The sequence below is a fragment of the Cornus florida genome, unplaced genomic scaffold (assembly GCF_030987335.1).
Source record: "Cornus florida cultivar Cherokee Brave unplaced genomic scaffold, ASM3098733v1 CherokeeBrave_3.0.0_Hap2_Chr02, whole genome shotgun sequence".
In the NCBI taxonomy this organism is placed as follows: Eukaryota; Viridiplantae; Streptophyta; class Magnoliopsida; order Cornales; family Cornaceae; genus Cornus; species Cornus florida.
The window spans coordinates 5,918,901-5,946,786 of NW_026775572.1; the positions used below are offsets into that span (position 1 = coordinate 5,918,901).

A 27,886-nucleotide genomic window follows, 5' to 3' on the forward strand; every position below is an offset into this window, starting at 1 on the left:
TTGACAAATAGGAAGAATAATTATAAAAAATGGACCGAGTGGGGCTCACTTAATGGACCAATAAGGTGCGATTGGTGCTTTTTAATAAGCTCCTGCGCGGTTTAAGTCATCAAACCTCTTCCAATGATTTATGCTTATATATATAATATACACACTGACCATTCGATCTCATTCCTTACCTCAATCACTCACTCTCTCCAAAATCCTCTCTTCCTAAAAGACCACTTGCCTCTCTCTTTATCACTTTCATCATCATGGAGACACACAAGCTCTTCTTCTCCCACTTCTGTTTCTTCCTATTCTCTCTCCTCATAGGTACCAATTGCTAATATATATATATATATATATATCCCTTTTTTCACAGTTGTGTTTAATCAATTGTTTTCCTCCTATCTAACACCTCTCTCTCGATATATTTATATATATAACACAGGTTATCAAGGGGTGTATGGTTCATCTCACCACCACCACCACCACCACCACCGTCATCATGGCATTTACGGGTTTCGTCCGACAAAGCTTTTCGTATTCGGAGACTCGTATGCTGACACTGGGAACAACAGGAAATCTGAAGCCAACTCTTGGAAAGTCCCTTATGGTATCACCTTTCCCGGCAAACCAGCTGGCCGTTTCTCCGACGGCCGTGTTTTCACCGATTACATTGGTAACCCCACTACTCTTTTTCCTTCTCTCTCGATCTATATAGTCATTATATATATATATATGCATAGTTGGCACTTGGCACTTTAATTATCTTTGATTTCTTTTCTTTTTCCGGATTGTAGTATAGTAGTAAGTGGGTTGCTTTGGTACGTGGCTGGTTAGTGGTGGGTCTCTCTCTTTATGATAATTCTTGTTCTCTTTCGTGTCTCTACATTTAGCAGTGTGTCTGTATTTTTTTTTTAATTTTTTCTTACGTCAGATCAATATGCCATCTTTTTCATCTATTCTTACTGTGAGAAAGTGTCTATATATAACAATACGTGTGTATATATACATACATATAATATATACTGTATATAAGTAAGTGCGTCTCTTAATCTCTCAGATTTATACACAGGCTTCCTTTAATCATTTAGCTAGCCTGTCCCACGCTGTCTCAATGAATATCTTTTGACCACCACGGCACCACCAAACCTCTATTAGCCTCCTTTTTTTCTCTTTCTTCATTCAGAGTACTCTTTACTTTGTTATGCACTTTATGTAATTATTCGCATCTTAGCTTTTAAAAATAACCCCACGTACTAGTTCTTAATATAATAAACAAATAAACACTATATATATCCTCCATTTTCATCAAACTTTCCTTCTTAATTAATTAATTAAAACTTCACTACTTTATATTTATGTGTGTGTATATATATATATATATATATATATGCACAAAAATACATGTAATTCGCCAAAAAGAAAAGGAAAAAAAAAAGTTCCTATATAAAAATATACAAAAAATAAAAACAAAAAAACACTTATACATTTTAATATGTGCATATTAATTTTTGATGCAAATTGTTCGTGGTCAATTTTGACCAATTTTTTTTTTTTTAATAGACTCCACAATACTTTTAATAATCTCTCTATATGTCTAGTGTTACTTACTTATTTTTATTTTGTCTTAAAAACATTTTAGATATTGAATATTTCAATAGAAAATATCATTTACACCACTAGGAAAAAAAAAAAAAATTTTCTTTACACTACGAAAAAAAATATGATAAACAATTGACAACAACATAAATTTACAATAAACATTGTCTCTGATATTAACTTCTATCGTACTGTGTGTGTATATATACATGCAGCGAAGTTTTTGGGAATCAAGTCTCCAATACCGTATAGATGGAGAAATTTTGGGATCAAACGGTTGCGTAACGGGATGAATTTTGCGTATGGAGGGACAGGAGTGTTTGATACGTTGATTTTGGATCCAAACATGACCACCCAGATCGGTTTTTTCGAGAAGCTCATCAACGACTCCGTCTACACCAAACACGACTTGCAATCTTCCCTCGCTCACGTCTCTGTCGCCGGCAACGATTACGCTGCTTACTTATACAAAGGTGGCACCTATCAGGTAATCAACATTCTATATCTGTGTATTTACAAGTCTATATGTACAATTATTTATTTATTTATTTATTTTTAAGAAATTATATTTTGTTTTTTTTTTGTTTTAATCAAATTAAAATATAGGATAAATTATTTCGACGGACTAATACTGTTCAACTACTTTGACTCCCCTGAACGCATATTTTATTATAATAATAATAAAGTATTATTGATTTTTTCACTCAAATATACTTTTCAATTACATGAACGGATTTTAAAGAGAAGAAAGTAATAAACATTGAAATATAATTTATTCTAAGACTTCTTTGTAATTTAGCTCGAATGATATATTTACTTACATTCTTTGTAACTTGGCTCGAATAATATACATTTACTTGAAAGTGTAAGATAAAAGTCAGCTTTTTTTTTTTGTTTTTTTGAAAAGTAGATAAAAATCAGATTGTGGTTGATATGCTACCTTCGGTAGGAAGGGAGGAAGGACCGGGTGTTGAGAGAAAATAGAAAGAAAAGAACGAATTTTCTTTATTCGGTAAAGTGGATATAAGAAAAAAATATATATATATATATGAAGGATGCTCGTTTACAAATTTTCAAATCTCCATCTGCCCAGAGAGTTAGGAAGATAAGTGGACTATTATAGAAGTTTAAAATTAAATACTATCCTAAATTATACAAATTTGAAATTACAATTCTATCCTAAATTATACAAATTTGAAATTACAATTCTATCCTATATAGATTACAATATTATAAATATTGTTGGATATAATGGTAAAAATAATTAAAACTTTCTCTTTCATTCTCTTTTAACTAATATGGTAAATTATTAGTTGCTTCTCTTCTATCCAACCCAACAAAAGTAAATATTCTATGAATGTCTTATCAATCCCTTCTTCCCTCTTCCATTCAATTTTTTTTTTTTTTCTACCGAATATAGCATAAAGGAAAGAGATGTTTTTGGAGCGTGTTGAACTGATTAAGGAATTAACAAACCATTAATTCTAGGTTAATCAACCCCGCTTTTCAATGCAAAATCTTCAAACTTGAAATAACACATTTTTACACATTTTTAACTCACTTTTGATGAGTTTAAAAAAGTCAGACTGAAAATCTAAGTTAGAATCACCTTATACTTTATGAATTATAATAAGAAATAAGAAATCCATATAATCTCGCCTTATACATTTGTTTGTCGATTAGATAATGTTAATAATTCGTCTACTTTATGAATTATAATAAGAAATAAGAAATCCATATAATCTCACCTTATACATTTGTTTGTCGATTAGATAAAGTTAATAATTCGTATACTTTATGAATTATAATAAGAAATAAGAAATCCATATGATCTCACCTTATACATATGATCTCACCTTATACATGCGTTTGTGTTTGTTTGGCAGTTCTAGAAATGGAATCCCGGTTTAGGTATACCTCTGGCTTGTCCATAAAAATCTCTCAGTGTATTACTGTATTATATAATAATGAACTAGCATTGGCTCCACTAAATGACCTACCAGTCAAAAAATTTCACACTATAGTTTTGACTTTTGTGTAACAGAGTGACCTTATGTTTTCAATCCTATATTGCATTATATATCATACAACCATATATTTTTATATTCGGTGTATATATATATATATCGAATATATTTTATATTGTTAGTTGTTACTCTCATATATAGATTTCCGGGATTACCTCTTAATTTTATATTGTTACTTAAATTGTGTGTCCCATTATATCTTTAAAAAGAGGAAAGTGATATTAGAAAAGTGAGAGATAATGATAAATTTATGTGAGTGGTGACTGACATTATGATGATATGATTAATATTTAAAGTGGAGACTGATATTATGATGATATCATTACTATTCATAATGTCAACATGTGTCTTCTTAAATAAAACTACTCAAATTTATTAAATTATTGGTCATTCTATTATTACTCTTAGAATTATGGCTGTTAATTTTCTTTTACTTGCATCCTTTTTCCTCTTGACCATCATATTTTGAAAATATGCTTCTACTGAAAACTGTTTGTCTTGTAGGGTTTGCAAACCTTCATTATGCAAGTGGTTAATCAAATTTTCATTGACCTAAAGCGCATCCACAGCATGGGAGTGAGGAAAATAACTGTGACAGCTCTACAGCCCCTTGGATGTCTCCCTCCTAGCACTGTCGCGTCTTCGTTTCAACAATGCAACGCTACTCAGAACACAGCAGTGAGCTTCCACAACCTCCTGTTGCAGCAAGCTGTGGCAAAGTTGAACAACGAGACCAAGGATTCTCCTTTTGTTATTCTTGACCTTTATACTTCATTCATTTCAGTGCTCAAGAACAAAGGGGAATATCAAGGTGATTATATATAGTCCATTATTAATTATATTTTTATTTGATTAATTTTTGCTATATACTACTGATTTGGCGTAAATTTTAATTATCAAATATTACTAATAGAGATTGACTTTTTTTAATTTTATTTTTTCCCAGGAAGTTCGAAGTTTGAGACTCCATTAAAGCCATGTTGTATGGGTATAAGCAATGAATATTCATGTGGGAGTGTAGATGATAAAGGAGCGAAGATGTACACAATATGTGACAACCCTGATTCTGCATTCTTCTGGGACACAGCGCACCCCACACAAGCAGGATGGCATGCAGTTTATACATCTTTGCAAGCTACTCTTCAACAAATTTAATTACAGCCTAAAAAGTGATGTTATCTTCTTTAATTTTTACAATTTTTTTTAAAATTTTATTTCTGTTTTAAGTTTTTGTAGAAATTGGTTTTGTCAATTTATGGTTCACCGGATTAGATCATTTAGTATATGTTACTAGTTTGGTATCTCCAAGTATATTGAAGTTGAATGGAACTGCATTGGCAACAAACAGGTCGAGAACGTGATATTATAGATAGGATTGATAAATGAGAATGCTTATAGAAAATTCATCCCATTGGCGGTTGCTAAATTCTGCTCACGATGTATTTATAACATTTTGTTGACAACCGCGCCATGACAGCTATCCAAGTGGCGCCACCACTGAAAGTGGGCACACCTGGCCAACACTTATTTGGCACGCCTCTACCTCCGAGGGGACTAAGTATCCTCGAGCTACTTGTCCCGCGACTGGACTTGCTGAACGAGGAGGGGTCGCTACCCTTCCTCTCCTGAGGATGCGCCCCGCTCCAGTCGGATGGGCTCATCCTTTCTACTTGTCCGAGGTCGCTTCCTGCTGAAGCGACCTCGAACCTTCTGATCGTCCGAGGTCGCTTGTTGCTGAAATGACCTTGAGCGCTTTGCCTCGCGAGTTCCCCTCTTTTGATAGAAGGATCTCGCTATGTAAGGTCGGAATGCGGTCCTAAGAGGTCGAGAAGGCAGAACCTCGGAGGGGGACCCATTCTTGCGGTGGGTTCGGGAATCTGAGGACATGTGGACAGGTGGCTAAGATTCAAGGTATCGCCTCAGTCGAGGCTAATACAAGAGGGAAAGGACAGTTGGTATCTGAGCTCGAGCCAAGAGTAATAAATAGCGCATTAATTATGAAGGACGTTTGACAAGATCTGTATTAATTAAGGAGCGCCTTTACTTCCTTGGACTGGGAGGTAAAGTGCCGCGTTCCATCCATCAACGTTCTATATGTTTGGAGAAGAGACCCTCAAACTCTTGGGTAAAGTTAGGTTCATTCAAAAGACTAAGAGACATTGACCGAGGAAATAAGTATTATAAATAGGAACATTAATCCGCCTTTAAGGCAGATAACCACAGCATTTAATAACTTCATATAGCCGAGCTTGAGTCCTTCGGATACTGAGATCGATCTTCCCTTTCTTAATCTTCGACTCAAAGAATCACTTGTATTGCTTGGATCTCCACTTAGATACTGATTTTTGTTTTCTTGACTTACGTGGAACGATCTCTCATCCCCATTAAGAACGTAGGCACTAACTTCAAAGATACTCAAATAAAAAGGTTAAGTGCTCGAGTTTTGATGGAGGCATAATATATATTATTAGATGCTTTGCTTGAACATTTTGCTAAAAAATTTCTGAGATCTTGTGATATGGTTAACAATACTATGCAATTTGATCAAGGTTATTTGACAAATAAGTTTTGACAGATGTCAAAGTTGAGTGTTCAAGCTTCTTTTCTCTTCAGTGATTTCTTGCATGCTGTGAATTTTTTTTTATTTTCGTGTACAATACTAAACTTTCTTTTTCATCTACTTATTTGCGATGTTACTCCAATCTTTTCAATTACTGAGTTAGAAAGTATGGACACATGTCCAACGACTAATTTATACAGTAATTTATAAATAATTTTTTCAGTTTTATTTAAATAAAAATCTATTTTATAAATATTATTTTAAGGACATAAAATTTAATTCTAACCTTTGCTTGTTATTTATTCATTAGGTAAATAATTTAAATAGAATACTTGCCTACTCCCTACTTACTGATTGCTTATATCAAAGGCACACAAATTTTTAAATTACAAAATTTAAGAGTAAGTATCGTTCATAATTTAATTGTCACATATAATCATAGTTGTGAGAATTGATTGCATAGATATTTAAAAAGTAGCATATCCAAACAAAAATCACATAAATTTATATGCCTTTCTATGCTTCTAAAAATTAAAAATAAAAACAACTAAGAGATGAACTTAGTATCTCATTGCAAATTACATGTATGATTCAAGGGTACACATTCAAAATGGTGGTTGTCAGAGTGAGTGTATGCCCGTGGGGCACGTGCTCCTCTGGTTTGGGCCGCTTACTATAATATATATATTAAATTTATATATTTTTATATGTATATATGAAAAAAATTCATATAATGCTCCTTTTACCTAAAATTTTTATTTTCTAAAATTATCTCTTAAATTTTGTATTTTTTTCTCTTTTTTACTCTTTAAATTTGTTTAATTTCCTTTAAAAAAGTCAAATTTACCTTTTTGAATCAAACTCTCATTTTTCTTTCCTTTCAAAATTCTTTCATTTTCTTTTCTTTTTAAATTTTTTTAAAAAATTCTCTTCCATATCTTTGTATTTTGTTTTGGTTAGTTGAATGAAAAGTTAAGTACGGATTACTCCAATAAATAGAGTTCAACAATGACTATTATCAGCTTTTAAAAATAACAAAATCTCTTTTTTTAAAACTTATTTAATCATTAATTTATGGGTAAAGTGCACTAAACCCCCCTGTACTTTCTTCTCTTTCTCAAAAAACCCCCCCTAAACTTTAAGGAATACATTTAACCCCCTAAACTATCCTATTGCAAAAACAGGTTAACGTGAGTAATGGCACGTGACCCATGTGTCTTAGAAAAAATACAAAATACCTCATATACCCTTATAACCGTTGAAGTCCATTATATTCACCGTTATATATATACATTCCTTATATATTCATTCGACGCAGGAAAGAGGCTGAAAATCATAAAAATAGAGGATTTTGGGAAGCAATTTCATAAACCCATTTTCTTATCATTGATAATTGGAGTGTTGGTGTGTAAATCTGGGAATGAGGTAGCTATTTATGCTATTGAGTGAAAGATACAGAACTTTTTAACTTGGATATAGCCATCAGGAAGTGAAGTTTTGATCAGATCCAATAATACAATAATACGGGTCGATTCAAAACCGGATCTCTAAAAACCAATTTTTGTAAACCAACGATGGGATAGCTTCACATCCGTAGCCAAACACCGTTCTTCGGTCTGCAAAACCAGGTTTGAACCAGAACTAGATCTCTGCAAACCTGGTTTTATTAAACCAAGGTTCGGATAGCTCCACATCCGTAGCCAAACACTGCTCTTCTTCTTCACTGTCAACGCCGGCGAGGACCACAATTTGCGGCCGACAAAAAAAAAAAAAACAAGGATCCGAGGTCCAGAATGGAGAATCGAGACCACCACAAGTTAATTAACAGCCAAGGGACGACGGTGAAGCCTCTGCAAATCTCTCAGCTACAGCAAAGAACCACACTCAGTTTCAAATGAAGCCACCGATAACAAAATCAGTCACAACGGCGACTACACACGACAGCCACCGGCGTCAGCAAAAGGAGAGGTCGTCGATGGGCTACACAGCACAGTCTATCCCTGCACACTGGTTCGTGACGAAGGCACAGTGATGACAACAACTCCTCGCCGACAGTCCAGAAATGGTCGTCGATCAAGAAAAACGTCCACAACACAATTTCAACCGCAAGCCGAGTTCGTCGACGCACGGTGATCTCTTCACGAACTAGTACACACTCTAGCACCACGGTAGCAAAGTCAATGGCCGGATCTCTTCACGACCTAGTACACACCCAACAAACAGGGTTGAGAGAGAGAAATTGGAAGCAAGAGGAAAGAAAAATTACTGGAATTTTCAGACTGAGAGTCAACAGCGTGTACCATAAGAGACTTGTTTGCCATATTGTTAAGCACTAGTTTGGGACTTTCTCGAGAGAAGGACACGTTTGGCGCCGATTAGATACAATCGATGTTATTGATAAGGTTCGGTGGGTACGTGTTGCTTCTTTATTAGTTCTAGAAATTACAATGCCACATCATCATCTGTTAAACAAAAAATCACTAAGACGATGTCGTTCCATTAAGGGCTAAAAGGTAACTTCAATTTTCTGTCAGTGACTGCTCCACGGCTGGTTCACGAGTGCAACAAATTGATAATTTAGGGAAATTTTACTTATTTTAAAGGAATTTCTTGCAATAGGGTCATACTTCAGGGGAATTTAGTGTATTTTACCCTTAATTCATTAGTTGCATAGCCGGTATAAAAAAATAAGGAATATTTTAAGAATTTTTAAGAAAATTTATAATATTTTAACAAAGAAAAGTAAAAATGGAAAATGTATGATGACTGTATGAGTTTTAAGTAACTTTCCTGTTACCTTAGAATATGTGCATTAAGAGAAGGCGAACTTATATAGAACGCCTCACGAGATTTGTTATTCGCCTTTACTTATTTTTTTTTTTTTAGTAAAAAGAAAAAGAATAGTAGTTGACTATTTTAATTATTTATGGTTCGTGTCCATTTTATACTTTTATGATATTAATATAGCGTGTATGATCTTTCATTATTTGTTTACCTCTCTTATACATTAAAAATGGTGTGAATTTGTGCCTTTTAGCCATTGACCTCTATTAACCGGTACCGGAATTAGAAAAGGACTAAAATAGCCCTCTATTTATGATTTTTAAAAAATGTCTCTTCGTAGATCCTCATGTAAAGAAAACTTATCCTCTTTCTAAATTCCCTTGCACAAGTCTCTATAGGCAAGAGGCAATGGTGAAACCCCTTATCTAGGGAGAAAAAATAGAAGACAAGGGGTCAATCGTGTATCCACAGGTGCAAGATCCAATAGCGAAAGTGGAAGAAAAGCGACCTAGGAAGCTTGAGCCAATGTGAATCGATTCTTCCGAGAGTCTGGCGCTCTCAACACAACAGTCAGGCGGCAGGCAAAGACTTGATTGATCTATGAGAGCAATGGTGGAAATCAAAGAATGAGATGAGGGAGAGGGTCCAAATAAATATACAAATATATATATAATAGGGTGCGGGATAGTTTAGAAATATAAGAGAGGCAATTTTGGATTTATGGTTTTAAAATGGTCATGTGCCATGCACATTACCAACTTACAGCCATTTTCTATCGAAATTTCAATCGGAGGGGATTAGTTGCAATATTTTCATATCACGTATGAATTTATATAAGCAAAGTAAATGATACGGGTACAAATTTAAAACTGTAACAGTGTTTTTCAGACTTTACCTTTTATTTATTTATATTTTATTTTTAGATGAATTAGAATAAGTAGTGTGGTAGTTGATTACTCGTATTTGCAAGTGTAAAGGCATAATTATAAACAATTAAGCCTCAAACGTTTTACATACTACGAGTAATTTGTATATAAAATGAGGTGGATCAGACGCAGTCAAATCAGCAGTTGAATTGAGAAGTCAAATCAACGTGCCTTGCCGAGCCAACGAGGATGACCCATAATTGTTGAGCTGTAACGAGTTGACCCAGATTAATTATTTATTCCATTTTTTTTTTTGTCACCAACTTCAAAAATCAATCTGAATACACAGGACGCGACTGTTGGCACAGGAGAGAATCCAAGTGACCCATAAGATGGTATAGAGGTGATTTTGTAATAAGCTCCAATGTTTTGGCTATATATAAACACACATGCACTATCCCCATCCCTCTCATCCCCAACTGTCTCCTTAAACACCATTCTCTCTCGTCATTATGGACACAAAGAAGGTTTTCTTCTCCTCCCTCTGTTTCTTCCTCTTCTCCATCCTCACAGGTACCAATAGCTAGCTATGTTTCTTTTCTTTTTTCACAGTTGTCTTTAATTCTAAAATCAATTGTTTTCCTGCTAACACCTCTCTCTCTCTCTATATATATATATTAACATAGGTTATCAAGGGGTGTATGGTTCATCTCACCACCACCACCACCACCACCACCGCCATCATAATCTTTACGGTTTTCGTCCGGCGAAGCTTTTTGTATTCGGGGACTCGTATGCTGACACTGGGAACAACAAGAAATCTGACGGCAACTCTTGGAAGGTTCCTTATGGTATTACCTTTCCCGGCAAACCTGCCGGCCGTTTCTCCGACGGCCGTGTCCTCACCGATTTCATTGGTATAGTACCCCAGTACTCTTCTCGTTCTCTTTCTATATCATCATCAACACACACACACATAGATATATACACATAGTTGGCACTTCAATCATCTTTAATTTGTTTTCTTTTCTGGATTACACTATAGTGGTAAGTGGGTGCTGGTTGGTAGTGGGTCTCTGTCTTGCTGATAACTCTAGTTGTTCTCTTTCGCGCTTCTTTCCTTATGTCAGATCAATATCACATCTTTTTCTTCCATAATAACTTTCTCACTTGAAGTTGTACTTAATATTGTGTGTATCCATATATATATATATATGTGTGTGTACATAAATATCTGTGTATATATATATACTTGTGCGTGCTTTTCTTAGATTCTCTTACATGTCTGTTCATTAGTGGGAGTACCACGTATACAATACCCGTGTACTGTAGACTTTCCCAGCTTTAATCATTTAGATAGCCTGTCCACCACCCATGCTTCTGCTGGGCTCCTTTTATTGTCATTCAGCTTTAATCATTTACTTTGTTTTGCACTTTATGTATTTATTCGTATTTTAGCTTTATAATAACAACCCACGTAGAAGATGTGTTATTATCAATGTTCGACAGATTAGCACTTTATCCTCCATTTTCATCATACTATCCATCTCTAGTTAATTAATTAAAACTTATCTTTATAAACAAAATATAATTTTATATAAAACTTCACCACATGTCCACTGTTTTTAATGTGGCTATATATATCTCTGACTTCTATCTACTGTATATATACATGCAGCGAAGTTTTTTGGATTCAAGTCTCCGATAGCGTATAGATGGAGAAATATGGGAGGAAAACGTCTACGTAATGGGATGAATTTTGCTTATGGAGGGACAGGAGTGTTTGATACGTTGGTTTCGTATCCAAACATGACCACCCAGATCGGTTTTCTCCAGAAGCTGGTCAACGACTCCGTCTATACCAAAGAGGACTTGCAATCTTCGCTCACTCATGTCTCTGTCGCCGGCAACGATTACAGTGCTTACTTAGCCAAAGGTGGCAACACTGGTCAGGTAATCCATTTTCTATATGTATATATCTACGTTTTTATAAATCTAAATAAGCTATGTTTGCAGTATACACAATTCGTGTCTTGAAAATTGAAACTGAAAAAATTAGTTCAGACTTCGTGCAATTTTTTTTATTTTTTATTTTCAAAAACCTCCCCCTTTTTAAATTAAATGACATAAATATCCCGTATATTTAAATTATCATGAAATTAAATAATGTCATGTCACCTTCAACCTGTCATCATTGCCATTTCACACTAGAATGTAGGACAGTGCTATATATATATATATTTAATAGGGAGTAGGCTGTATATATATTAGCACCACAAGGATAAAAACTAAGGGACAGGACAACAGTAATGTCCTTCCTTCCTTCTAGCTTCTTGTGTTTTAATTGCTCTGTAGGGTAGGACAGTAACACGACTTATTTGTAATTTAGCTTGAATGATATATTCACGCCATGTGAAAAGTGTAGTACAATAGTTAGGTTGTGGTTGTAATTGAATGGAGTGTGCTGGAAGGATTAAGGGATTAACAAACCTTCAATCCTAGCTTAATCAACCCCGGCCCTTTTCAATCCAAATTCTTCAACTTCAACTTACATTTTACACATTTTGGAGTGAGTTTTAAAATATGTCCTCACGTTATAAGTTCGTCTTTAGTATCCAATATGTATGGAAAATAAAAATAAAAAATAAAAAATAAAAAGATTAAAAAATTCCAAATAAAAGTAATATGAAAAAACTAAACAATTAATTTTCACTTGGTAAATAAGGCAAAGCATGTTTGACACTGTTATTGTTAAGTGGAATGGCAATATGCGGAACACAAAGTTGTACTTGTACCCCTAGGATGATCACGTGTGCAGTCTTGTAAAATTATTTTCCATGCCCTACTTCGGTTCTATGTGTACCTCTAAGTGCACGTTAATACTTTTGCATACTTAGATGCTAACATGCGTCATGTCACTTGTCTTATGTGAACACGCCCGTTGGAAAACCCGAGCAATTAATGCATCATTACAAATTTTTCTTTTTTGTCCGATTAAGAAACGGTAATATTTCCATTCCTTTTGCTCACGACCCACACGTTTGTGTTGTTTGGCAGTTCTGGAAATGGAATCCCACACACGGTTTAGGTAGATTCTGGAAAATCCACGAAACTAATATAGATTACTAAATTTGAAGAGGCCGTTTCAAGACCATTATATATATATATATATATATAATTCTTTATTTATAATTATTAGTACGTAAATAAGTCAATAAATGTCATTATTATACTAAATTAATATGATATAATATATACTGGATTTGAAGAGGCCCTTCCTAATCTAAACATGTTTATCATTACAAAATTAAGAGAAATTGGCCTTTGATTTGCCTCTCTAATAAAGAAAAAGATTATCACAAGGGACTTTGTGAGCGCGGACTGACAGAGGTTCTTTGTATTAATAATATTAATTCCATAGACAACTCCAGTGTCTTTCAAATAATATTGTGTAGTAAATAATTTTATTTTATTTTATTTATTATTATAAAAAATCTAATAATATAATTTTACATACTGTGTGACTCAAACTCCTTCCATTTATTTTAAATATGAAGAAATTATATTACTGGATTCATTGGGCTAAATGCTCTTTAGTAGAGTATTTGGACTTTTGTGCAGGGTTGGGCTTGTATGAGTTTTACATTAACTATAAAAAGTTTTGAGATTTTTTATTATTATTTTATTTGACAACAACTTTGAGAAATGATAAATGCACTAATCCATTTGCACTTGTTTTTTGTTTTGTTTTTTTAAAATTAAATTCCTCATTTCAAACATGAAAAATGTAGGACACTAATATGACCTCTTTGTAATTTAGTTGGAATGATATATTCACTCCATAGGAAAGTGTAGGACAACAGTTAGCTTGTGGTTGAGATTGAATGAGAGATACGCTTTGCTTATGTTGCCTTTAGCTTCCAATTAATATGTTAATTAAAATAAAATAAAAAATTTCACAATAACATTAATATGAAAATAGAGAAACAGTTAGGTTTCACTTGATTAGTAAGAAAAAACATGTTTGACACTGTTATTATTAAATCTCTGTAAAAATAATTTATTATGTGATTTGGGGTTATGTTTGGTCTCTATCAATCAAAAATTAAGACCACGTGATTCCAAACTGAATCTCTTAATTAGAAACGTGTATCATGATATTAAATTCAAAATATATGTATGATTTCTGTTCACTAGAAATCATCTAGCATAGTTCCATGATCATATGACCATGTGGTCCCGGATTGAATCTCCTAATTAAAAATGTGTATTACGATGTTAAATTCAAAATTCAAAATATATGTGTGGTTTCTATCAATCAGAAATTATGTAACACTGTCCTATGATTATATGAGCTGTGGTCCCGGACTGAATCTCTTAATCAGAAATGTGTATGAAGATATTAAATTCAAAATATTTCATTATATATATATGATAATAGTAGTACTACTACCATATAGTTTTTATTTTTATTTTTTATAATGCTTTAATTTTTTACTTTGTTACTTAAATCTTGTCTGCTCTCCACTGCAATGTAATATTATTAATATATTATCAGGTCTATATGTTAAAAACTATGGCTCTTGGCATTTTTATGTGTATCATAAAAACTGAAAACTCTGTTTGTCTTGTAGGGTTTGCAAACCTTCATTATGCAAGTCGTTAGTCAAATTGTCATTGACCTAAAGCGCATCCACAGCATGGGAGTGAGAAAAATAACTGTGACAGCTCTACAGCCCCTTGGATGCCTCCCTCGTAACACCGTCACGACTTCGTTTCAGCAATGCAATGCAACTCTGAACACAGCAGTGAGCTTCCACAACCTCCTGCTGCAGCAAGCTGTGGCTAAGTTGAACAACGAGACCAAGGATTCTTCTTTTATTATTCTCGATCTTTATACTTCTTTCACTTCGGCAATCAAGAACCAGACTGTCTATCCAGGTGATTAATTAACTTTTATTAATTTTGCAGTGTCAATCGATCCTTTTCTTTAATGTATAGATTAATGGATTAGTCCGTTTAATATATAGTACTGATTTGGCTCCTTAAATTTGAATTATCAATTGCTAATAAAGATAGAACTTTGTTTTTTCCCAGAAAGTTTGAAGTTTGAGACTCCAATATTAAAGCCATGTTGTATGGGTATGAGCAATGAATATTCATGTGGGAGTGTAGATGATAAAGGAGTGAAGATGTATGCAGTATGTGACAACCCTGATTCTGCATTCTTCTGGGACACAGTGCACCCCACACAAGCAGGATGGCGTGCAGTGTTTCCGTCTTTGAAAGCTACTCTTCAACAAATTTAATTACTAGCTAGCCTCCATCTGTTAATTGCCAAAATGTGGTGTTATCTTCTTTAATTTGTATCCAATTTTTTTTTTTTTTTTTTTTTTTTTTTTTTTTTTTTTTTTTATTCTGTTCAAGTTTGTGTGGAAGCGTTGGTTCTGTCAAATTTATGGTTCACTGGATTAGATCAAGTAGCGTAACTTTTTTGTTATCTCCAAGTTGAAGGATACTTACTGGATTAATCGTTTGGATTGTTGAGATAAATAATTTAAAGTTGATCCTATAAAACAGACATTAATTACCATGCAATTTGATCAACATTATTTCATAGTTAACAATCTAATGCCATGCAAACTCGCTTTGCGTTCAGAATTTTACCTCTCCCTCTCTTCAACTTCATAAAAAGAATTTAAGCTTTGGTTTTGAAATGGCAGAGATAAGCGTTGTATATATCAAAAGATTTCCAAAAAATATCAAAAACAGTTTACCTTAATAAAAAAGAAGAAAGTTGATCAATTGAGGATAAAATAGAGGGAGTAGATGTCGATAGTCTGGGTTAGTGTCTCCCGTGAATTTTGAAGTGTTAGGCGCTCAATAAAACATCAACAAGTTTTAGAATAAAAAAAATAATGACTACAAGCGGTAAAAATTTCAAGAAATATCCATAAACCATTCAATCGGGTCTTCCTAAGATGAGAAAGCCATCGATGTATGAGCTCTATAGAATTGTTCTAAATTCTAACTCGGCGTCATGGATCTGGAGTTGAACACATTGCCGGGGCCATAAAACAACATCACCAAAGATGAACACTAGTGATACATTAGCCCACCACCACCACTGTCTATAAAGAACGACGTCGATATGGAGAAGTATGGGTTCGAAGTCTATCAACGATAGAATGATTAACTATTTATCCTCAAATGAAGGCGTTGCTATTGATCAATTCAACTCACAATTCACATGGTTTGATTCACTAAAATAAAAAATTTTGTTTGATTTTAAATTTAGAACAGAAAAAGTAATATATATGGCTGCTATATATGGCTGCTTGACAGAGAAAGAGAAAATGATGAGTTTCTATTACCTGAATCATATATATATATATTTAAAACTTAATATTGATGTTTTATTGGGTTACCTCGTACTCATCGTAATGAACCGATTCCTTCTTACGTGCCCAAGGCATATATTACACTATTTTGTAGAATAATTTTCATCAGAACCTGAAAACCGACTTTCGATCATTTAAAATCTTTTCTTGGGTCGACGATTCTCGACCTAACTCACCATCAGAGAGTGAGTGAGCCCGCTCGGCGTTTCAACTCTTTTTATTTATACGCTCGTGTCGGCGACGTTTTCCTCTACTCCGACGACGTTTTCTAAACAACGGTGATATTTTCCTTCTTTTCAATTCTGGAAGATTTTCTTGGAGTTCTTTGGCTCAGTTAAATTGATTCAGGTGAGAAATTTCAGTTTGAAATGTGATTTTAGGGCCTGTTTCTTTTGGTTAGTTTTGATTCTGGAAGTTTCGTTGAGGAATGTCAACTGGAGTTTTGGGTTATTTTAATGATCTTTGCCATTGTTTCAAGACTTCCTGTCCATTCTGTTTATGACTGTAAGCATTCACTGTTCTTTTATAATCTACCAACTGTTTGATTAAATGTCGCATTGGAAAATCTCAATATAGAAGTTTTGTCACATTATTTTTAATAGTCATATTACTGGACCTTTTTATATAAAATAGGTTTCCTTGACAAACACTTAATTTTTTATTTTTTTTTAGTAAAGGGTTTTTAGGATTTAAGACAGACACCGAAAAAGTTTTTAGAAAAATATTTTACAGAGAGAAAATTTTTACGAAAAAATATATTTTACATCAAAACTGTGTTTTCAGGAAAAAGACATTTGGGAAGGTTGTTTAGTTCACTGTTGAGTGGACAGTGGGAAAAACCCTTGGTCTAAGTGTGTCTGTGGCCATTCAATTTTGCTGATGCTCTCTGTATTGATAAATATTAGTTTTCCAGGATCATTCTCTGTTGGAACTAGATTTTCGGAATGTTTAAACAAGGGAATTTCGGAAATTTGAAATAGCAACTAGTTTCCTTCTTGGTTTCTTCTTCTTTGCTTGATATATATTATGTATGCATACATTTTGCTTTGCTACTATAGTGTTCCATTATGAAAGGCAAGAATAATTTGCAAGAATGAGAGGATTAACGTAATGAGATTTGGCAGGGAAATGGAAGAAGCAATTGAGGTGGATGTGGAAACTACAATTGCTGCAGAATCGTGCCGTGAAAAGGGGAACAAAAAAACAATGCGAGGGCGACAGAAGAAAGCACATGCAGTTTCAGTGGATGGAGAGAATTTGCCAGGTTCTGAAGAGGATTTGAACAATGGTCCTCCCAGGATTACAGTTTTGGAGTTTGATTATTCAGTTGAAAGTCACTTCAGAGCAGTGGATACAATTTGTAAGCTCTGTGGAGATGCTGAATGCAATGATTTTTACAAATATGAGATTGAGCGATTGTCCTCCTCAGTCACTTTCGTAAGGTGAATCATATGTGGAACTGTTGAAATGATATTGTTGTCATCTTGTTATTGGGATTATGTGATGTTATGCTATGTTGGTTTGTTTTTGTTATTACCATTGCTGTTGTTGCTAGAAATTTTGGCTTTAAGTGAATATAAATTGGATATCAGTAATGTATCCGCTGAGTATTAGCTTGTTCAAACTAGCTTTCTTGAGCTTAGGTTGCAATTGAGCTCTGATCGAATTTTATCTGAGCTTAGTTGATCTGTTCAAGCTTTAAATTACTGTACATATTGAGTTTCTTAATAATCAAGCTTAGCTAATGCTCTTTACGTTGTAAGTTTTTGTAGTCGGCTTGGTTCATATTGAGTTTCTGAATAAGTTTGACTAATTTTGTTTGACAAGCTAATCCTATATCAGTTTCTTGTCAGGACCGAATTCCTGATGTTAGCAATGGAAATTGATGATTCTAACATGATGCACAAACTTATTTAATACTTCATCATATTCATATGTATATATCAAATGTGCACAAAGTATTTTGCTTGGTGGATTTTCATATATTTGCTGAAACAGCTACTAACAGGTTCAATAGCCCAAATGCATGCGCAAGCTTGGCATGTTCAAGCAATTGAGCTTGACACAGGCAACAACTTCTTTTGTTTTATCGAACTATTAAGAAGAATTTATTGTTCAATGCTTTATGCTTGTGGTAATGTAGAAGCAGCTTCTGTGCTTATGCTCGTCAGAAGTACAGCTTATAGCTACAAGTGAAAATTGGTTTAATAGGTAATTTTTATATACAAGGCATTTGTATTTGAAAAAATGTGAAGAACTGTTTTTGGTTAAATTCTTTTAATGTCTTTGGCATAATTGATTTTTCTCACCAATAAAAAATTGCTTACTGTTGACCTTCTCAAGTGGCTCCATTTGTTTAGTGGACTTTATGAGAAGAGTTTATAGTTCATTGTTTTATGCTTATATATAGAACCAGCTTCTGTGCTTATGCTTGTGGGAAGCATCTTGCCGCTTATAGCTTTTGGATAAGTGGACAACGTTCTAACAAATGTGTGAAAATTTGTTTACTGCACACCTTCTACTCATTCCCATGGCATAAAGTGCTCTTCATGCTTTTCTTTAAAGTTACAGCTTTGTTTAGTCCTGTTATATCCAGATATAAACATGATTAATGCACATGTTTGCAGAGAATGGAGTTTTTTTAATTACCAACCAAGAATAGTCAGGGTTGCTTGCCAAAGTGACAGTCCTCTTGGAAAAGATGTGATTGGTGAGATGCATTTACCTCAGTTTTCAGCTGCAGCCGTTCCTAAGGTTCATGACAAGAGATAATTTGTTGAAGTTGAAAATATTTGTTGCACTTTTACCCTTTCTTGTCTTGGTTTCTATCATACCATTTTGATAATTTGGATTACAAAACTGATACAGGAGAGACAAACTGGGAATGCTACACCTCCAGAGCTTAGGTATGTGGGTTGGGTTTTGATCAAGTGGTCTTCATCTCTGGGCTTCATTGCCTTTTCTCTGTGTCGATGTCCAATTTTTTGGTTGAATATATTGTGGTGTTGTATGTATTATTTAAAAAGGTGAATTACTCTAACCTCCCTAAGGCTGATGTTTCTGATAAATTGTAGTTACCTCCCTTGTACGGAGATCTAGTCAAACAGATTCCTTCTCCTTGATGTGCTGTTAAGGCCTCAATGGTTTTGAGTGAAGTCATGTCTTAAAGTTCTTAAATACCAATTATACCCATATGGGAACACACTCTGATATAATTCAAGGTCAATTATGCTCTTAAGTATGCACGGAAATTCTCAATATAACCTTAAATCGCGGGGATGTAATTAAATGAATTGTGTTAATTTGGTGGTGCGATCCATTTTTAACTCAAATCATTTATTCAGATTCATCATTAGTTTCTTACTATGATATGATTGGTATATAATTTCCACATCCATCCCCGTCATCCACTACCACCACCTTTGTGTGCCACTAGCCACTGTAGTTGATAAAGACTCTTCTTGGTGTCAAGAATTGCCGATTGTTAAATGATAGAATTGGTTAGTTATGGTATCAGGTATTGTTATTGGTTTGGAAATCAGAGAATCATCTTGGTATCAGGTGAATCACTAAACCTTATATTCTATTGTTCATAGCATGACACATAACTGAAGTACATTGATGGTTTTTTTTGCATCTCTTTTGTCTTGCTGATATTCCACTTGCTTTTTTTAAAGTCTGGCTAGTCTGCTTGTGACTTCTTGTATAACTAAATCCAATTACAAGTTTCGCTATACTTTTTCTGCCTATATTATGCTTCTACATATATTTCTTAGACCGTCTCTCATTAGATCTTTTTGCAGCAAAGACTTTGTTATGCATGTTGGAGGTCCTGTTTGGGCATTGGATTGGCGCCCAAGAGTCCATGAAAGGTCTGATTCTAATATTAAATGCGAGGTAGTTATCTTTTACTTTATCATTATTTTTATTTTATATTGGTTTATTCTGAATTATTTTTATTTTATGTTTGCAAGTAATGTTATGATTGCACCCGCCCTTGGCCTAGGTGGTAGGTGGTACGACAACCACCTTCCTAAAGGGGAGGTTCAGGGTTCAAGCTCCAAGTGGGGCAAAATGTGTGTCTTTTTTACTTACTTACAGGACAGAATGTTGTGATCGCAACATAGTTTGTGTTTTGCCATTTTATGAAAAAACATGGAACGGATTCCTGACTGTACCCTCTGTTTGATTTCTTTCTCATATGGTGATATTACTTGGTTTGTTAATTAAAATAGTAAATCAACTGCCCCGCCAGAAAAGAAAAAGAAGACCAAATGTGTAGAAAATTTCTTAAATACAACCAAAGCCATGAATTGAAAAAACCTTTTTAAAATGTTCATGCTCTCTCCAATGGTATTTTATGTAATTTCAGAGGGTTGAGTATATCAAATTTGTAATCCTTATAAGATAATTTTCTAATCTTTCTGGAAGGAAGAAGAAAGAGTGATAAATAGAGGGTGGGAGTGAGGAAGGTAATGGGGCAGCAAGGTGGAGAAAAAAAATCAATATAACAACTCCTTATTCTTAATTGTGTGCAAAAGAAAATGGCTCATACACTGCAAAAAAAAAATCTTCTTTTCAAATTCTATAGCTTTTGATTGAAAATTAAGGCATGTTCTTCACTTTTTGATATAGAAGCTTGCTAGTGTAGCTTAGAAATGTGTTCTATGAGAGGCTTAGGAGTGAACCACAATTAACATGAAAATTGGTCTCCAGAATTTCTTTTCAAATTTGAAATTAAAATTCATTGAGTGAATTCGCCATTATGGCTGATAAGCACCGCAGCTGTTTGATTCTTTGTATATTTTACAAGAACCGGTAAATAGGCTAGTTTCAGTGTTGGAACGGGCTGACATGCTTTTGTATTTGGCTATTTGCTAACTCACACGCAGATGATTATTTAATACAATGTTGTCACTTGTTACATGACGCCCGGTATCATTGGCTTGTAGTGTTTGCTTCTAGGTTTCTAATGCACACACAGATGATTATTTAATACGATGTTGTCACTTGTAACATGACGACCAATGTTATTCGCTTGTAATGTTTGCTTCTAGGTTACTTCCTGGACTAATAACCTCACTATATTTGCTGACACTTTGGTTTATGCAAATACACATATACATATGTGTTACCTTTCCTTCAGTCCTTTTAAAGTTCTTCAGAAATTAAGACATCAAAAAAGATACAATCTATAGAAATTAAAGTTTTATATGATATTGTCATTTTGATTCTAGACCTTGAAAAAAAATATTAAATCAAATATTAAAAGCAAAGTTTTTATTCTTTTATATCATTTGTTGGTTAGAAAACGATTATGGTTTTATTTACTTGGCTACATGTTTTTTTTTTCCCCATATACTAAAGTTTCCTAGTATTCATTCTTAACTTAAGATGAAAACATCATCTCAATTTAAACCTCTACCTATAAAGTATCAGCTGAAGTTATGCTTCAGCGAAGTAATTTTATTGATATTGTGCAGTATTAAGGTTTTTAAAAAGCCTTTTTTTTTTCCCTGTCAATTTAGAAAGTCAACCAAAATCCAAAGAATTGCCAAGTTTCTTACTTTATTGCCGAATTTGAAAATTTGAAAATTTGCAAATTTTAAATATTTGGTTGAATTTAGAAATTTTTGGTGAATTTCCAGTTGAGTTAGTAAAAGTATTTGAAACGTTTTTGTCCCGCATTTTTCCTTATGTGGCCTAATATTATGATTTTATGGCTGAATTTCAGTCTATTTGTATTCAAACACACCATCTGTATTCGAATTTCACTAACGTGCCCATAAATTTGGTGAATTTTAAATCCTTGTGCAGCATACATTTAGTTCTATTTGAAAGTAGTGATTTTATGCTGAGATGCCTTTTATTTTCCTCCTGGTTATTGTGTAAGTGACAATCTGTTTTCTGTGATTGACCTTTCAGTATATCGCCATCGCCACTCATCCTCCTGAATCTTGTTATCACAAGATTGGCGCCCCACTTACTGGAATAGGTGTTATTCAGGTATGGTGTCTTTTAAATGTCTTGAAAGCAGAAGAGGTGCCTCCTCAGGTGAATGAAAGGCCAAAACAGTCAAACCAACCAAAGAAGCCAAGAGGGAGACCTAGAAAAAAGCCAATAAATGAACCGGTAGATAATTTGGATTGCAACAATCAATATTTGCAAGCTACTGCTCTTCAATTCCCCGAAGAGATGCCTACTCAAGTGATGATAAAGCCAAAACAGAATCCTAGCAATAGCGAGACGGTAAAGGTCAAACCAATTCAACCAAAGAAGCCAAGAGGGAGGCCTAGAAAAAAGCCAATAAATGAATCTGTAGATAATTTAGATTGCAATAATCAATACGTGCAAGCTCTTGCTATTCAGTTCCCCAAGGATTCATCCGAATTGCCTCCAGGAGATGAGGATCCCATGGATACCCGTGAACATGTTGCTAAAAAGGATACTGGTAGAAAACGAAAGGGTGCTGGGGGAAGAGTGTCTGCAGATGATTCAGCATTGACAATTTCAGTGGATAGGACGAGATCGAAAGCTAAGGCAAGGAAAGGGAGTCATGATCAGGGTAATGATTTGCCTTCTTTGGTACAAAATGAGAACAATGAATCTTCCCTCATGGAAACTACTCCCTCACGGGAGGGAGTTAGATTGAAAGAGAAGGCAAGGAAAGGGAGTGATGTTCATGGTAATGGCTTGACTTCAGTAACTCAATACGAGAACAATGAATCTTCCCTTGCGTATCCCCAAACAAGCTCAAGCTGCGGACAGGATCCTGTTGGGTCAAGTGATAATGCTGCAAAATGTTGTTCCTTTGAAACTTCTCTAGTTAGTGGTCCTGTTTTGAAGGATGTTGCTTTGCCTAGAATGGTGTTATGTCTGTATCACAATGGAAAAGTTGCATGGGATGTAAAATGGAGGCCTTCTAATGTTTATGATGCTGAATCTAAACATAGAATGGGTTATCTTGCTGTCTTGCTTGGTAATGGAGCTCTGGAAGTGTAAGATCCTTTTCAGTTTTTTCTAGATTTAACGTTACTTTGTTTCAATATGTTTTTCTAATCATTTTTACTTATTTGCAGACCTCGACCATCTTATTTTCTAGTTGTTTCGTGATCTAGTCTTCAATAATTGCTTATGAGCATAAAAGGAAATGGAAGGAGAGAATCCACTTGCTATATGCATTTAGATGATTTCATTAAAGAAATGGCCTAAAATCATTTAGAATGGCTGAAAAATGGGTTATCAAGTTGCTAAGACTCATTTATTTCCTTCACATTATATCATTCATCCTGTTAACATGCCTTTCCATGTCATTCTTGCCCAATAACCAAGCAACAGAAACATCATGTCATTCTTGAAGGACTTTCAGGCTGAGCCAGGGGGCCTTCTTTCTGATGAGGAATTTGGGACTCCGATGGATGGTTGCGCTCCTTCCACCTCTGTTCCTGAGGATTGGGAGGGAGTTTTGTGTTCTTCTCTTGATGGAGAGCGGAGGTTGATTCAGTGGGAAGGAGCTGAGCAGGCTGTGGAGACGTGTGTTCCTTTGGCTGTCATTCGACCGGAAGAGGAGTGTTCGGAAGGTGTTGCTGTTGTTATTGGAAGGGGGGATTTGGAGGAGGAGTGGTTTAGAGAAAAAGGGGGGGAGGTGGTCTCTCTGTTGGGAGTGTCTTTTGAAGGGAGAATGGAGGAGGCGTTGAGTATGTTCCATGGTATCCTAAATTCACAGCTTTTGGAAAGAATGGGAGGTATGGGTGGTGTTCAGGAAGGGGCAGCTGAGAGGGAAGTGCGGAGATCCGCGGATCTTGTTACTTATGAAAGGCGGAATAGGAGGTCCAGGGATAGGGACAATGGGAGGAGGAGAGGGACGGATTTTGCTACTGTTTCCCTATGAAGCTGCAAATTTTGTCACGGAATGTGCGGGGTCTAAATGACCCGGTGAGGAGGAAAGTGGTGAAGTCGGTTATTCGTAAAGGGGGAGGTCATGTGGTGTGTTTGCAAGAAACCAAGATTGCTTCGATGACAGATTTGATTGTGCGAAACATTTGGGGTGGGAGATTTGTGAAGTGGTGTGCCTTGGATGCCAATGGCTCTGCGGGTGGTGTTCTTGTTTTGTGGGATAACAGATGGGTGTCTTTGGTGGATTCTCGGATTGGGAATTTCTTTGTTTCATGTGTGTTCTCTATGGTGGAGGATGGTTTCCATTGGGTCTTTTCGGGTGTGTATGGGCCTACGGATGATTTGATAAGGCCGATGTTATAGGAGGAGTTGGGGGATTGTGGTGGGCATTGGTTGCTGCCGTGGTGTATTAGAGGAGACTTTAATGTTGTTCGTTCCCCTTTTGAGAGATCGACGGGGGGAAGGTGGACGTCTGACATGGAGTCCTTTTCGGCTTTCATTGATGATTCTGGGCTGGTTGACTTGCCTTTGGAGGGAGGGCCTTTTACTTGGTCTAGTGGACGTTCTCCTCTTACACTCTCTCGGCTCGATAGATTCCTTGTGTCGGGAGACTGGGAGAAGTTTTCTAATGTTGTTCAGGTTACTTTCGCTTGCCCTATTTCTGACCATGTTCTGTTGATGTTGGATTGTGGTGGGTTGCGTAGAAGACGATCTCCATTCAGATTCGAGAATATCTGGCTTCGTGCTGAGAGTTTCTGGATAGAGTTCGAGTTTGGTGGGATGGGTTTTGTGGGGGGGGGGGGGGGGGGGGGAAGGAGGACGGTACCCTAAACCATTTGCTCGCGGTTCACTTTCGTCTTCTTAAGGAAGACATTAAGATTTGGAACAAGGAGGTCTTCGGGAATCTTTTCTGGAGGAAGAATCGGGTCTTTTATGAGATTGTTGATATTGACCAGATGGAAGGTCAGGGGGTCCTGGCGGACTCCCTGAAGGCTAGGAGGGTGGAATGTCAGGCGGAGTTTGCTGAGATTGCTATAACGGAGGAGATTTCGTGGAGACAAAAGTCTCGTGCTTTATGGCTTAAGGAAGGTGACAGGAACATGAAGTTTTTCCATCGTTTGGCCAACGCCCATTGTAGGGGCAATCATATTGGTAGAATTCGGGTGGAAGGAGAGTTATTGTGCAAGGAAGATGAGATTTGCAAGGGTATTGTTGAGTTTTATGCGAAGCTTTTCACATAGTCTGTTAGGTGGAGACCTTTGCTTGAGGGGCTCCAGTTTGATTCTATCTCTAGTGAGGAGGGCTCTGGTTTGGAGGCGCTTTTTTCTGAAGAGGAAGTGTTGGTTGCTTTGAAGAGCTGTAACGGGGATAAAGCCCTAGGTCCTGATGGGTTTACTATGATATTTCTTTTGGAGTGCTGGGAGGTGGCTAAAGGAGAAGTGATGGGCACTTTTCATGCTTTCCACACTTAGGGCTCTTTTGAAAAGAGCTTGAATGCCACCTTCATCGTCCTCATTCCCAAAAAAGGGAGGGGGCGGCATTGGATGTTAGGGATTTTCGCCCTATTTGTTTGGTGGGGTGCATTTATAAGTTGATTACCAAAGTTCTTGCTAATAGATTGAGGAAGGTGTTGGAGTCATTTCTGACTCTCAGAATGCCTTTGTGGGAGGTCGTCAGATTCTGGACTCGGTTCTTATTGCTAGTGAGTGCGTTGATTCCAGATTGCACAGTGGGGTTCCAGGCGTTCTGTGTAAGTTGGACATCGAGAAGGTATACGACCATGTGAGTTGGAGCTTCCTTTTTTATCTGATGGAGAGGATGGGGTTTGGAGTGCGATGGAGGAAATGGATTCATTTTTGTATTTCCAGTGCTCATTCCTCTATGCTTGTGAATGGAGCTCTGTCGGGTTTTTTCTTTAGCTCGAGGGGGTTGAGGCAGGGAGATCCGCTTTTCCCTTTTTTGTTCCTCTTTGTGATGGAAGCCCTCAGCAGGTTGATGAGGAAGGTTGTGGAGCTGGGTTTTCTAAGGGGTTTCCCGGTGGGCAGGGATGTTGCTAGCCAGTTGGAGATTTCGCACCTGATGTTTGCAGATGATACTTTGGTTCTGTGTGATGCAGACGTGTCCCAGCTCAGATACCTAGAATGTGTTTTGATCTGGTTCCAAGTTGTGTCCGGCCTTAAGGTGAATGTTGGAAGGAGTGTTTTGGTTCCAACGGGTGAGGTCCCTGACATCGGGATGCTTGCGAGCATTCTTGGATGCTGTACAGGCTCTTTTCTCATTTCTTATTTAGGTTTGCCCCTGAGTGCTCCTTCGAGGTGTGTGAGGGTTTGGGATCCAGTTGTGAATAGGTTTGAGAGGCGGCTGGCGGGGAGGAAGAAGCAGTATCTTTCCAAAGGGGGGCGGGTGACTCTGATCAAGAGTACCATTTCTTGTCTTCCCATTTATTTTATTTCTCTGTTCCAGATTCCCTACTCGGTGGCGGAGAGGATTGAGCGTTTGCAGCGCAATTTTTTTTTTTTTTTTGGGGGGGGGGGGGATTTTCACCTGGTTCGTTGGGAGCAAGTTTGTAGGCCGATTCGGAATAGAGAGTTGGGGCTTAGAAGATTAGTACCTTTCAATAAAGCTCTCCTTGGGAAATGGTTATGGAGGTTTGGGGTGGAGAGGCATTGGCTAGGGAGGAGGGTCGTGGTGAGCAGATTTGGGGAGAGTAGAGGAGGGTGGTGCTCTCTTGAGGTGCATGGTCCTAGGGGTGTGGGGGTTTGGAAGTTTATTCGACAAGGCTGGGTTGATTTCTCCAATCATGTTCGGTTTCATCTCAGGGATGGCTGGCAGATTAGTTTTTGAGAGGATGTCTGGTGTGGGGACCTCCCTTTTGCTCTTGCTTTCCCTCGACTGTTCAGGATTGCTTCGGATAGGCAGGCTAGGGTGATCAACTATTATCATTTTGATAATGGGAGATTGGTTTGGGATGTTCGATTTAGGCGTCTGTTTCAGGATTGGGAAGTTGACGATGCCATTCGTTTTCTGGAGGTGTTGTATCGGCAGGGTGTTATGGTCGGAGATTCTGATGTTTGGATTTGGGCTCCCAATGCTCAGGGTCGCTTTGATGTGCGGCCTTTCTTCAGGTGTCTCACTCAAGAGCTTGAAGGTCCTTTCCTGTGGAAGGTAGTTTGGCATTCTAAGGCTCCTCTTAAGGTGGCCGTTTTTGCTTGGACCTCTGTTTTGGGAAAGATTTTGAATCAGGATAATTTGAGAAGAAGGAATCAGGTGGTGGTTAATCGGTGTTACATGTGCCTTCGGGATGAAGAGTCAGTGGACCATCTTCTTTTGCTCTGTCCTTTGGCCAATGAATGTTGGGATTTGATGCTTGGCCTGTTTGGCTTTCTTTGGGTCATGCCTGGCTCTTCTAGAGGTTTGATTGAGGCTTGGAAAGGCTGTTCTGTGGGGGCTCACATTCGAGAGGCAAGGAGGGCTGCGCCTCTTTGTATTTGGTGGTCCATTTGGCTTGAGAGAAACAGGAGATACTTTGAAGGAAAAGAGTCTCCTATTTCTGTTATGAAATTCTCTATTGTTTCCACTCTTTTTTGTTGGGTTTCGGGTTGAGATTATAGATCTATAGAGGACATTGTAGATTTTTTGTCCTCCTTGAAGGCTTAGTGGTTTTTGTTTTTTGTTGTTCCTTTGGGCTTTTTATACAATTCTTACTTATCAAAAAAAAAATAACAACCAACCAATCTAGTTTTGCACTTTGGAGTGCACATGTTT

The 27,886-nt window shown here is 36.3% G+C and overlaps 2 protein-coding genes across 8 annotated transcripts in view; both read left to right on the plus strand.

Moving 5' to 3' along the window:
* The first annotated feature begins 125 nt into the window (after positions 1–125).
* On the plus strand, positions 126–15,324 carry LOC132293302 (GDSL esterase/lipase At5g03610). Of its 3 annotated transcripts, none has more exons than XM_059790736.1 (5): positions 126–315; positions 434–664; positions 1,803–2,074; positions 4,119–4,425; positions 4,561–4,959. In XM_059790736.1, the coding sequence occupies exons 1-5, from the start codon at positions 255–257 to the stop codon at positions 4,767–4,769; spliced, it is 1,080 nt and encodes a 359-aa protein (XP_059646719.1). In that variant the 5' UTR covers positions 126–254; the 3' UTR covers positions 4,770–4,959. The 3 variants fall into 3 exon arrangements, with proteins under 3 accessions (XP_059646719.1, XP_059646718.1, XP_059646717.1); XM_059790735.1 differs by lacking the exons at positions 434–664; positions 1,803–2,074; positions 4,119–4,425; positions 4,561–4,959 and adding exons at positions 10,511–10,741; positions 11,503–11,777; positions 14,459–14,765; positions 14,922–15,324 and having other exon boundaries at positions 140–315; XM_059790734.1 differs by lacking the exons at positions 126–315; positions 434–664; positions 1,803–2,074; positions 4,119–4,425; positions 4,561–4,959 and adding exons at positions 10,152–10,397; positions 10,511–10,741; positions 11,503–11,777; positions 14,459–14,765; positions 14,922–15,324.
* Positions 15,325–16,206: 882 nt separating this feature from the next.
* Positions 16,207–27,886, plus strand: part of LOC132293301 (uncharacterized) — a 38,388-nt gene continuing 26,708 nt past the window's right edge. For 2 of the 5 annotated variants that reach the window (XM_059790729.1, XM_059790731.1), the window contains exons 1-6: positions 16,220–16,573; positions 17,350–17,667; positions 18,853–18,979; positions 19,094–19,131; positions 20,029–20,122; positions 22,151–23,223. In XM_059790729.1, the coding sequence (XP_059646712.1) occupies positions 17,354–17,667; positions 18,853–18,979; positions 19,094–19,131; positions 20,029–20,122; positions 22,151–23,223 (1,646 nt within the window). In that variant the 5' untranslated portion in view covers positions 16,220–16,573; positions 17,350–17,353. Of the gene's footprint in view, positions 16,574–16,610; positions 16,730–17,349; positions 17,668–18,852; positions 18,980–19,093; positions 19,132–20,028; positions 20,123–22,150; positions 23,224–27,886 lie in introns of those variants that run through there. The other 3 variants (XM_059790733.1, XM_059790730.1, XM_059790732.1) reach the window with 3 other exon arrangements.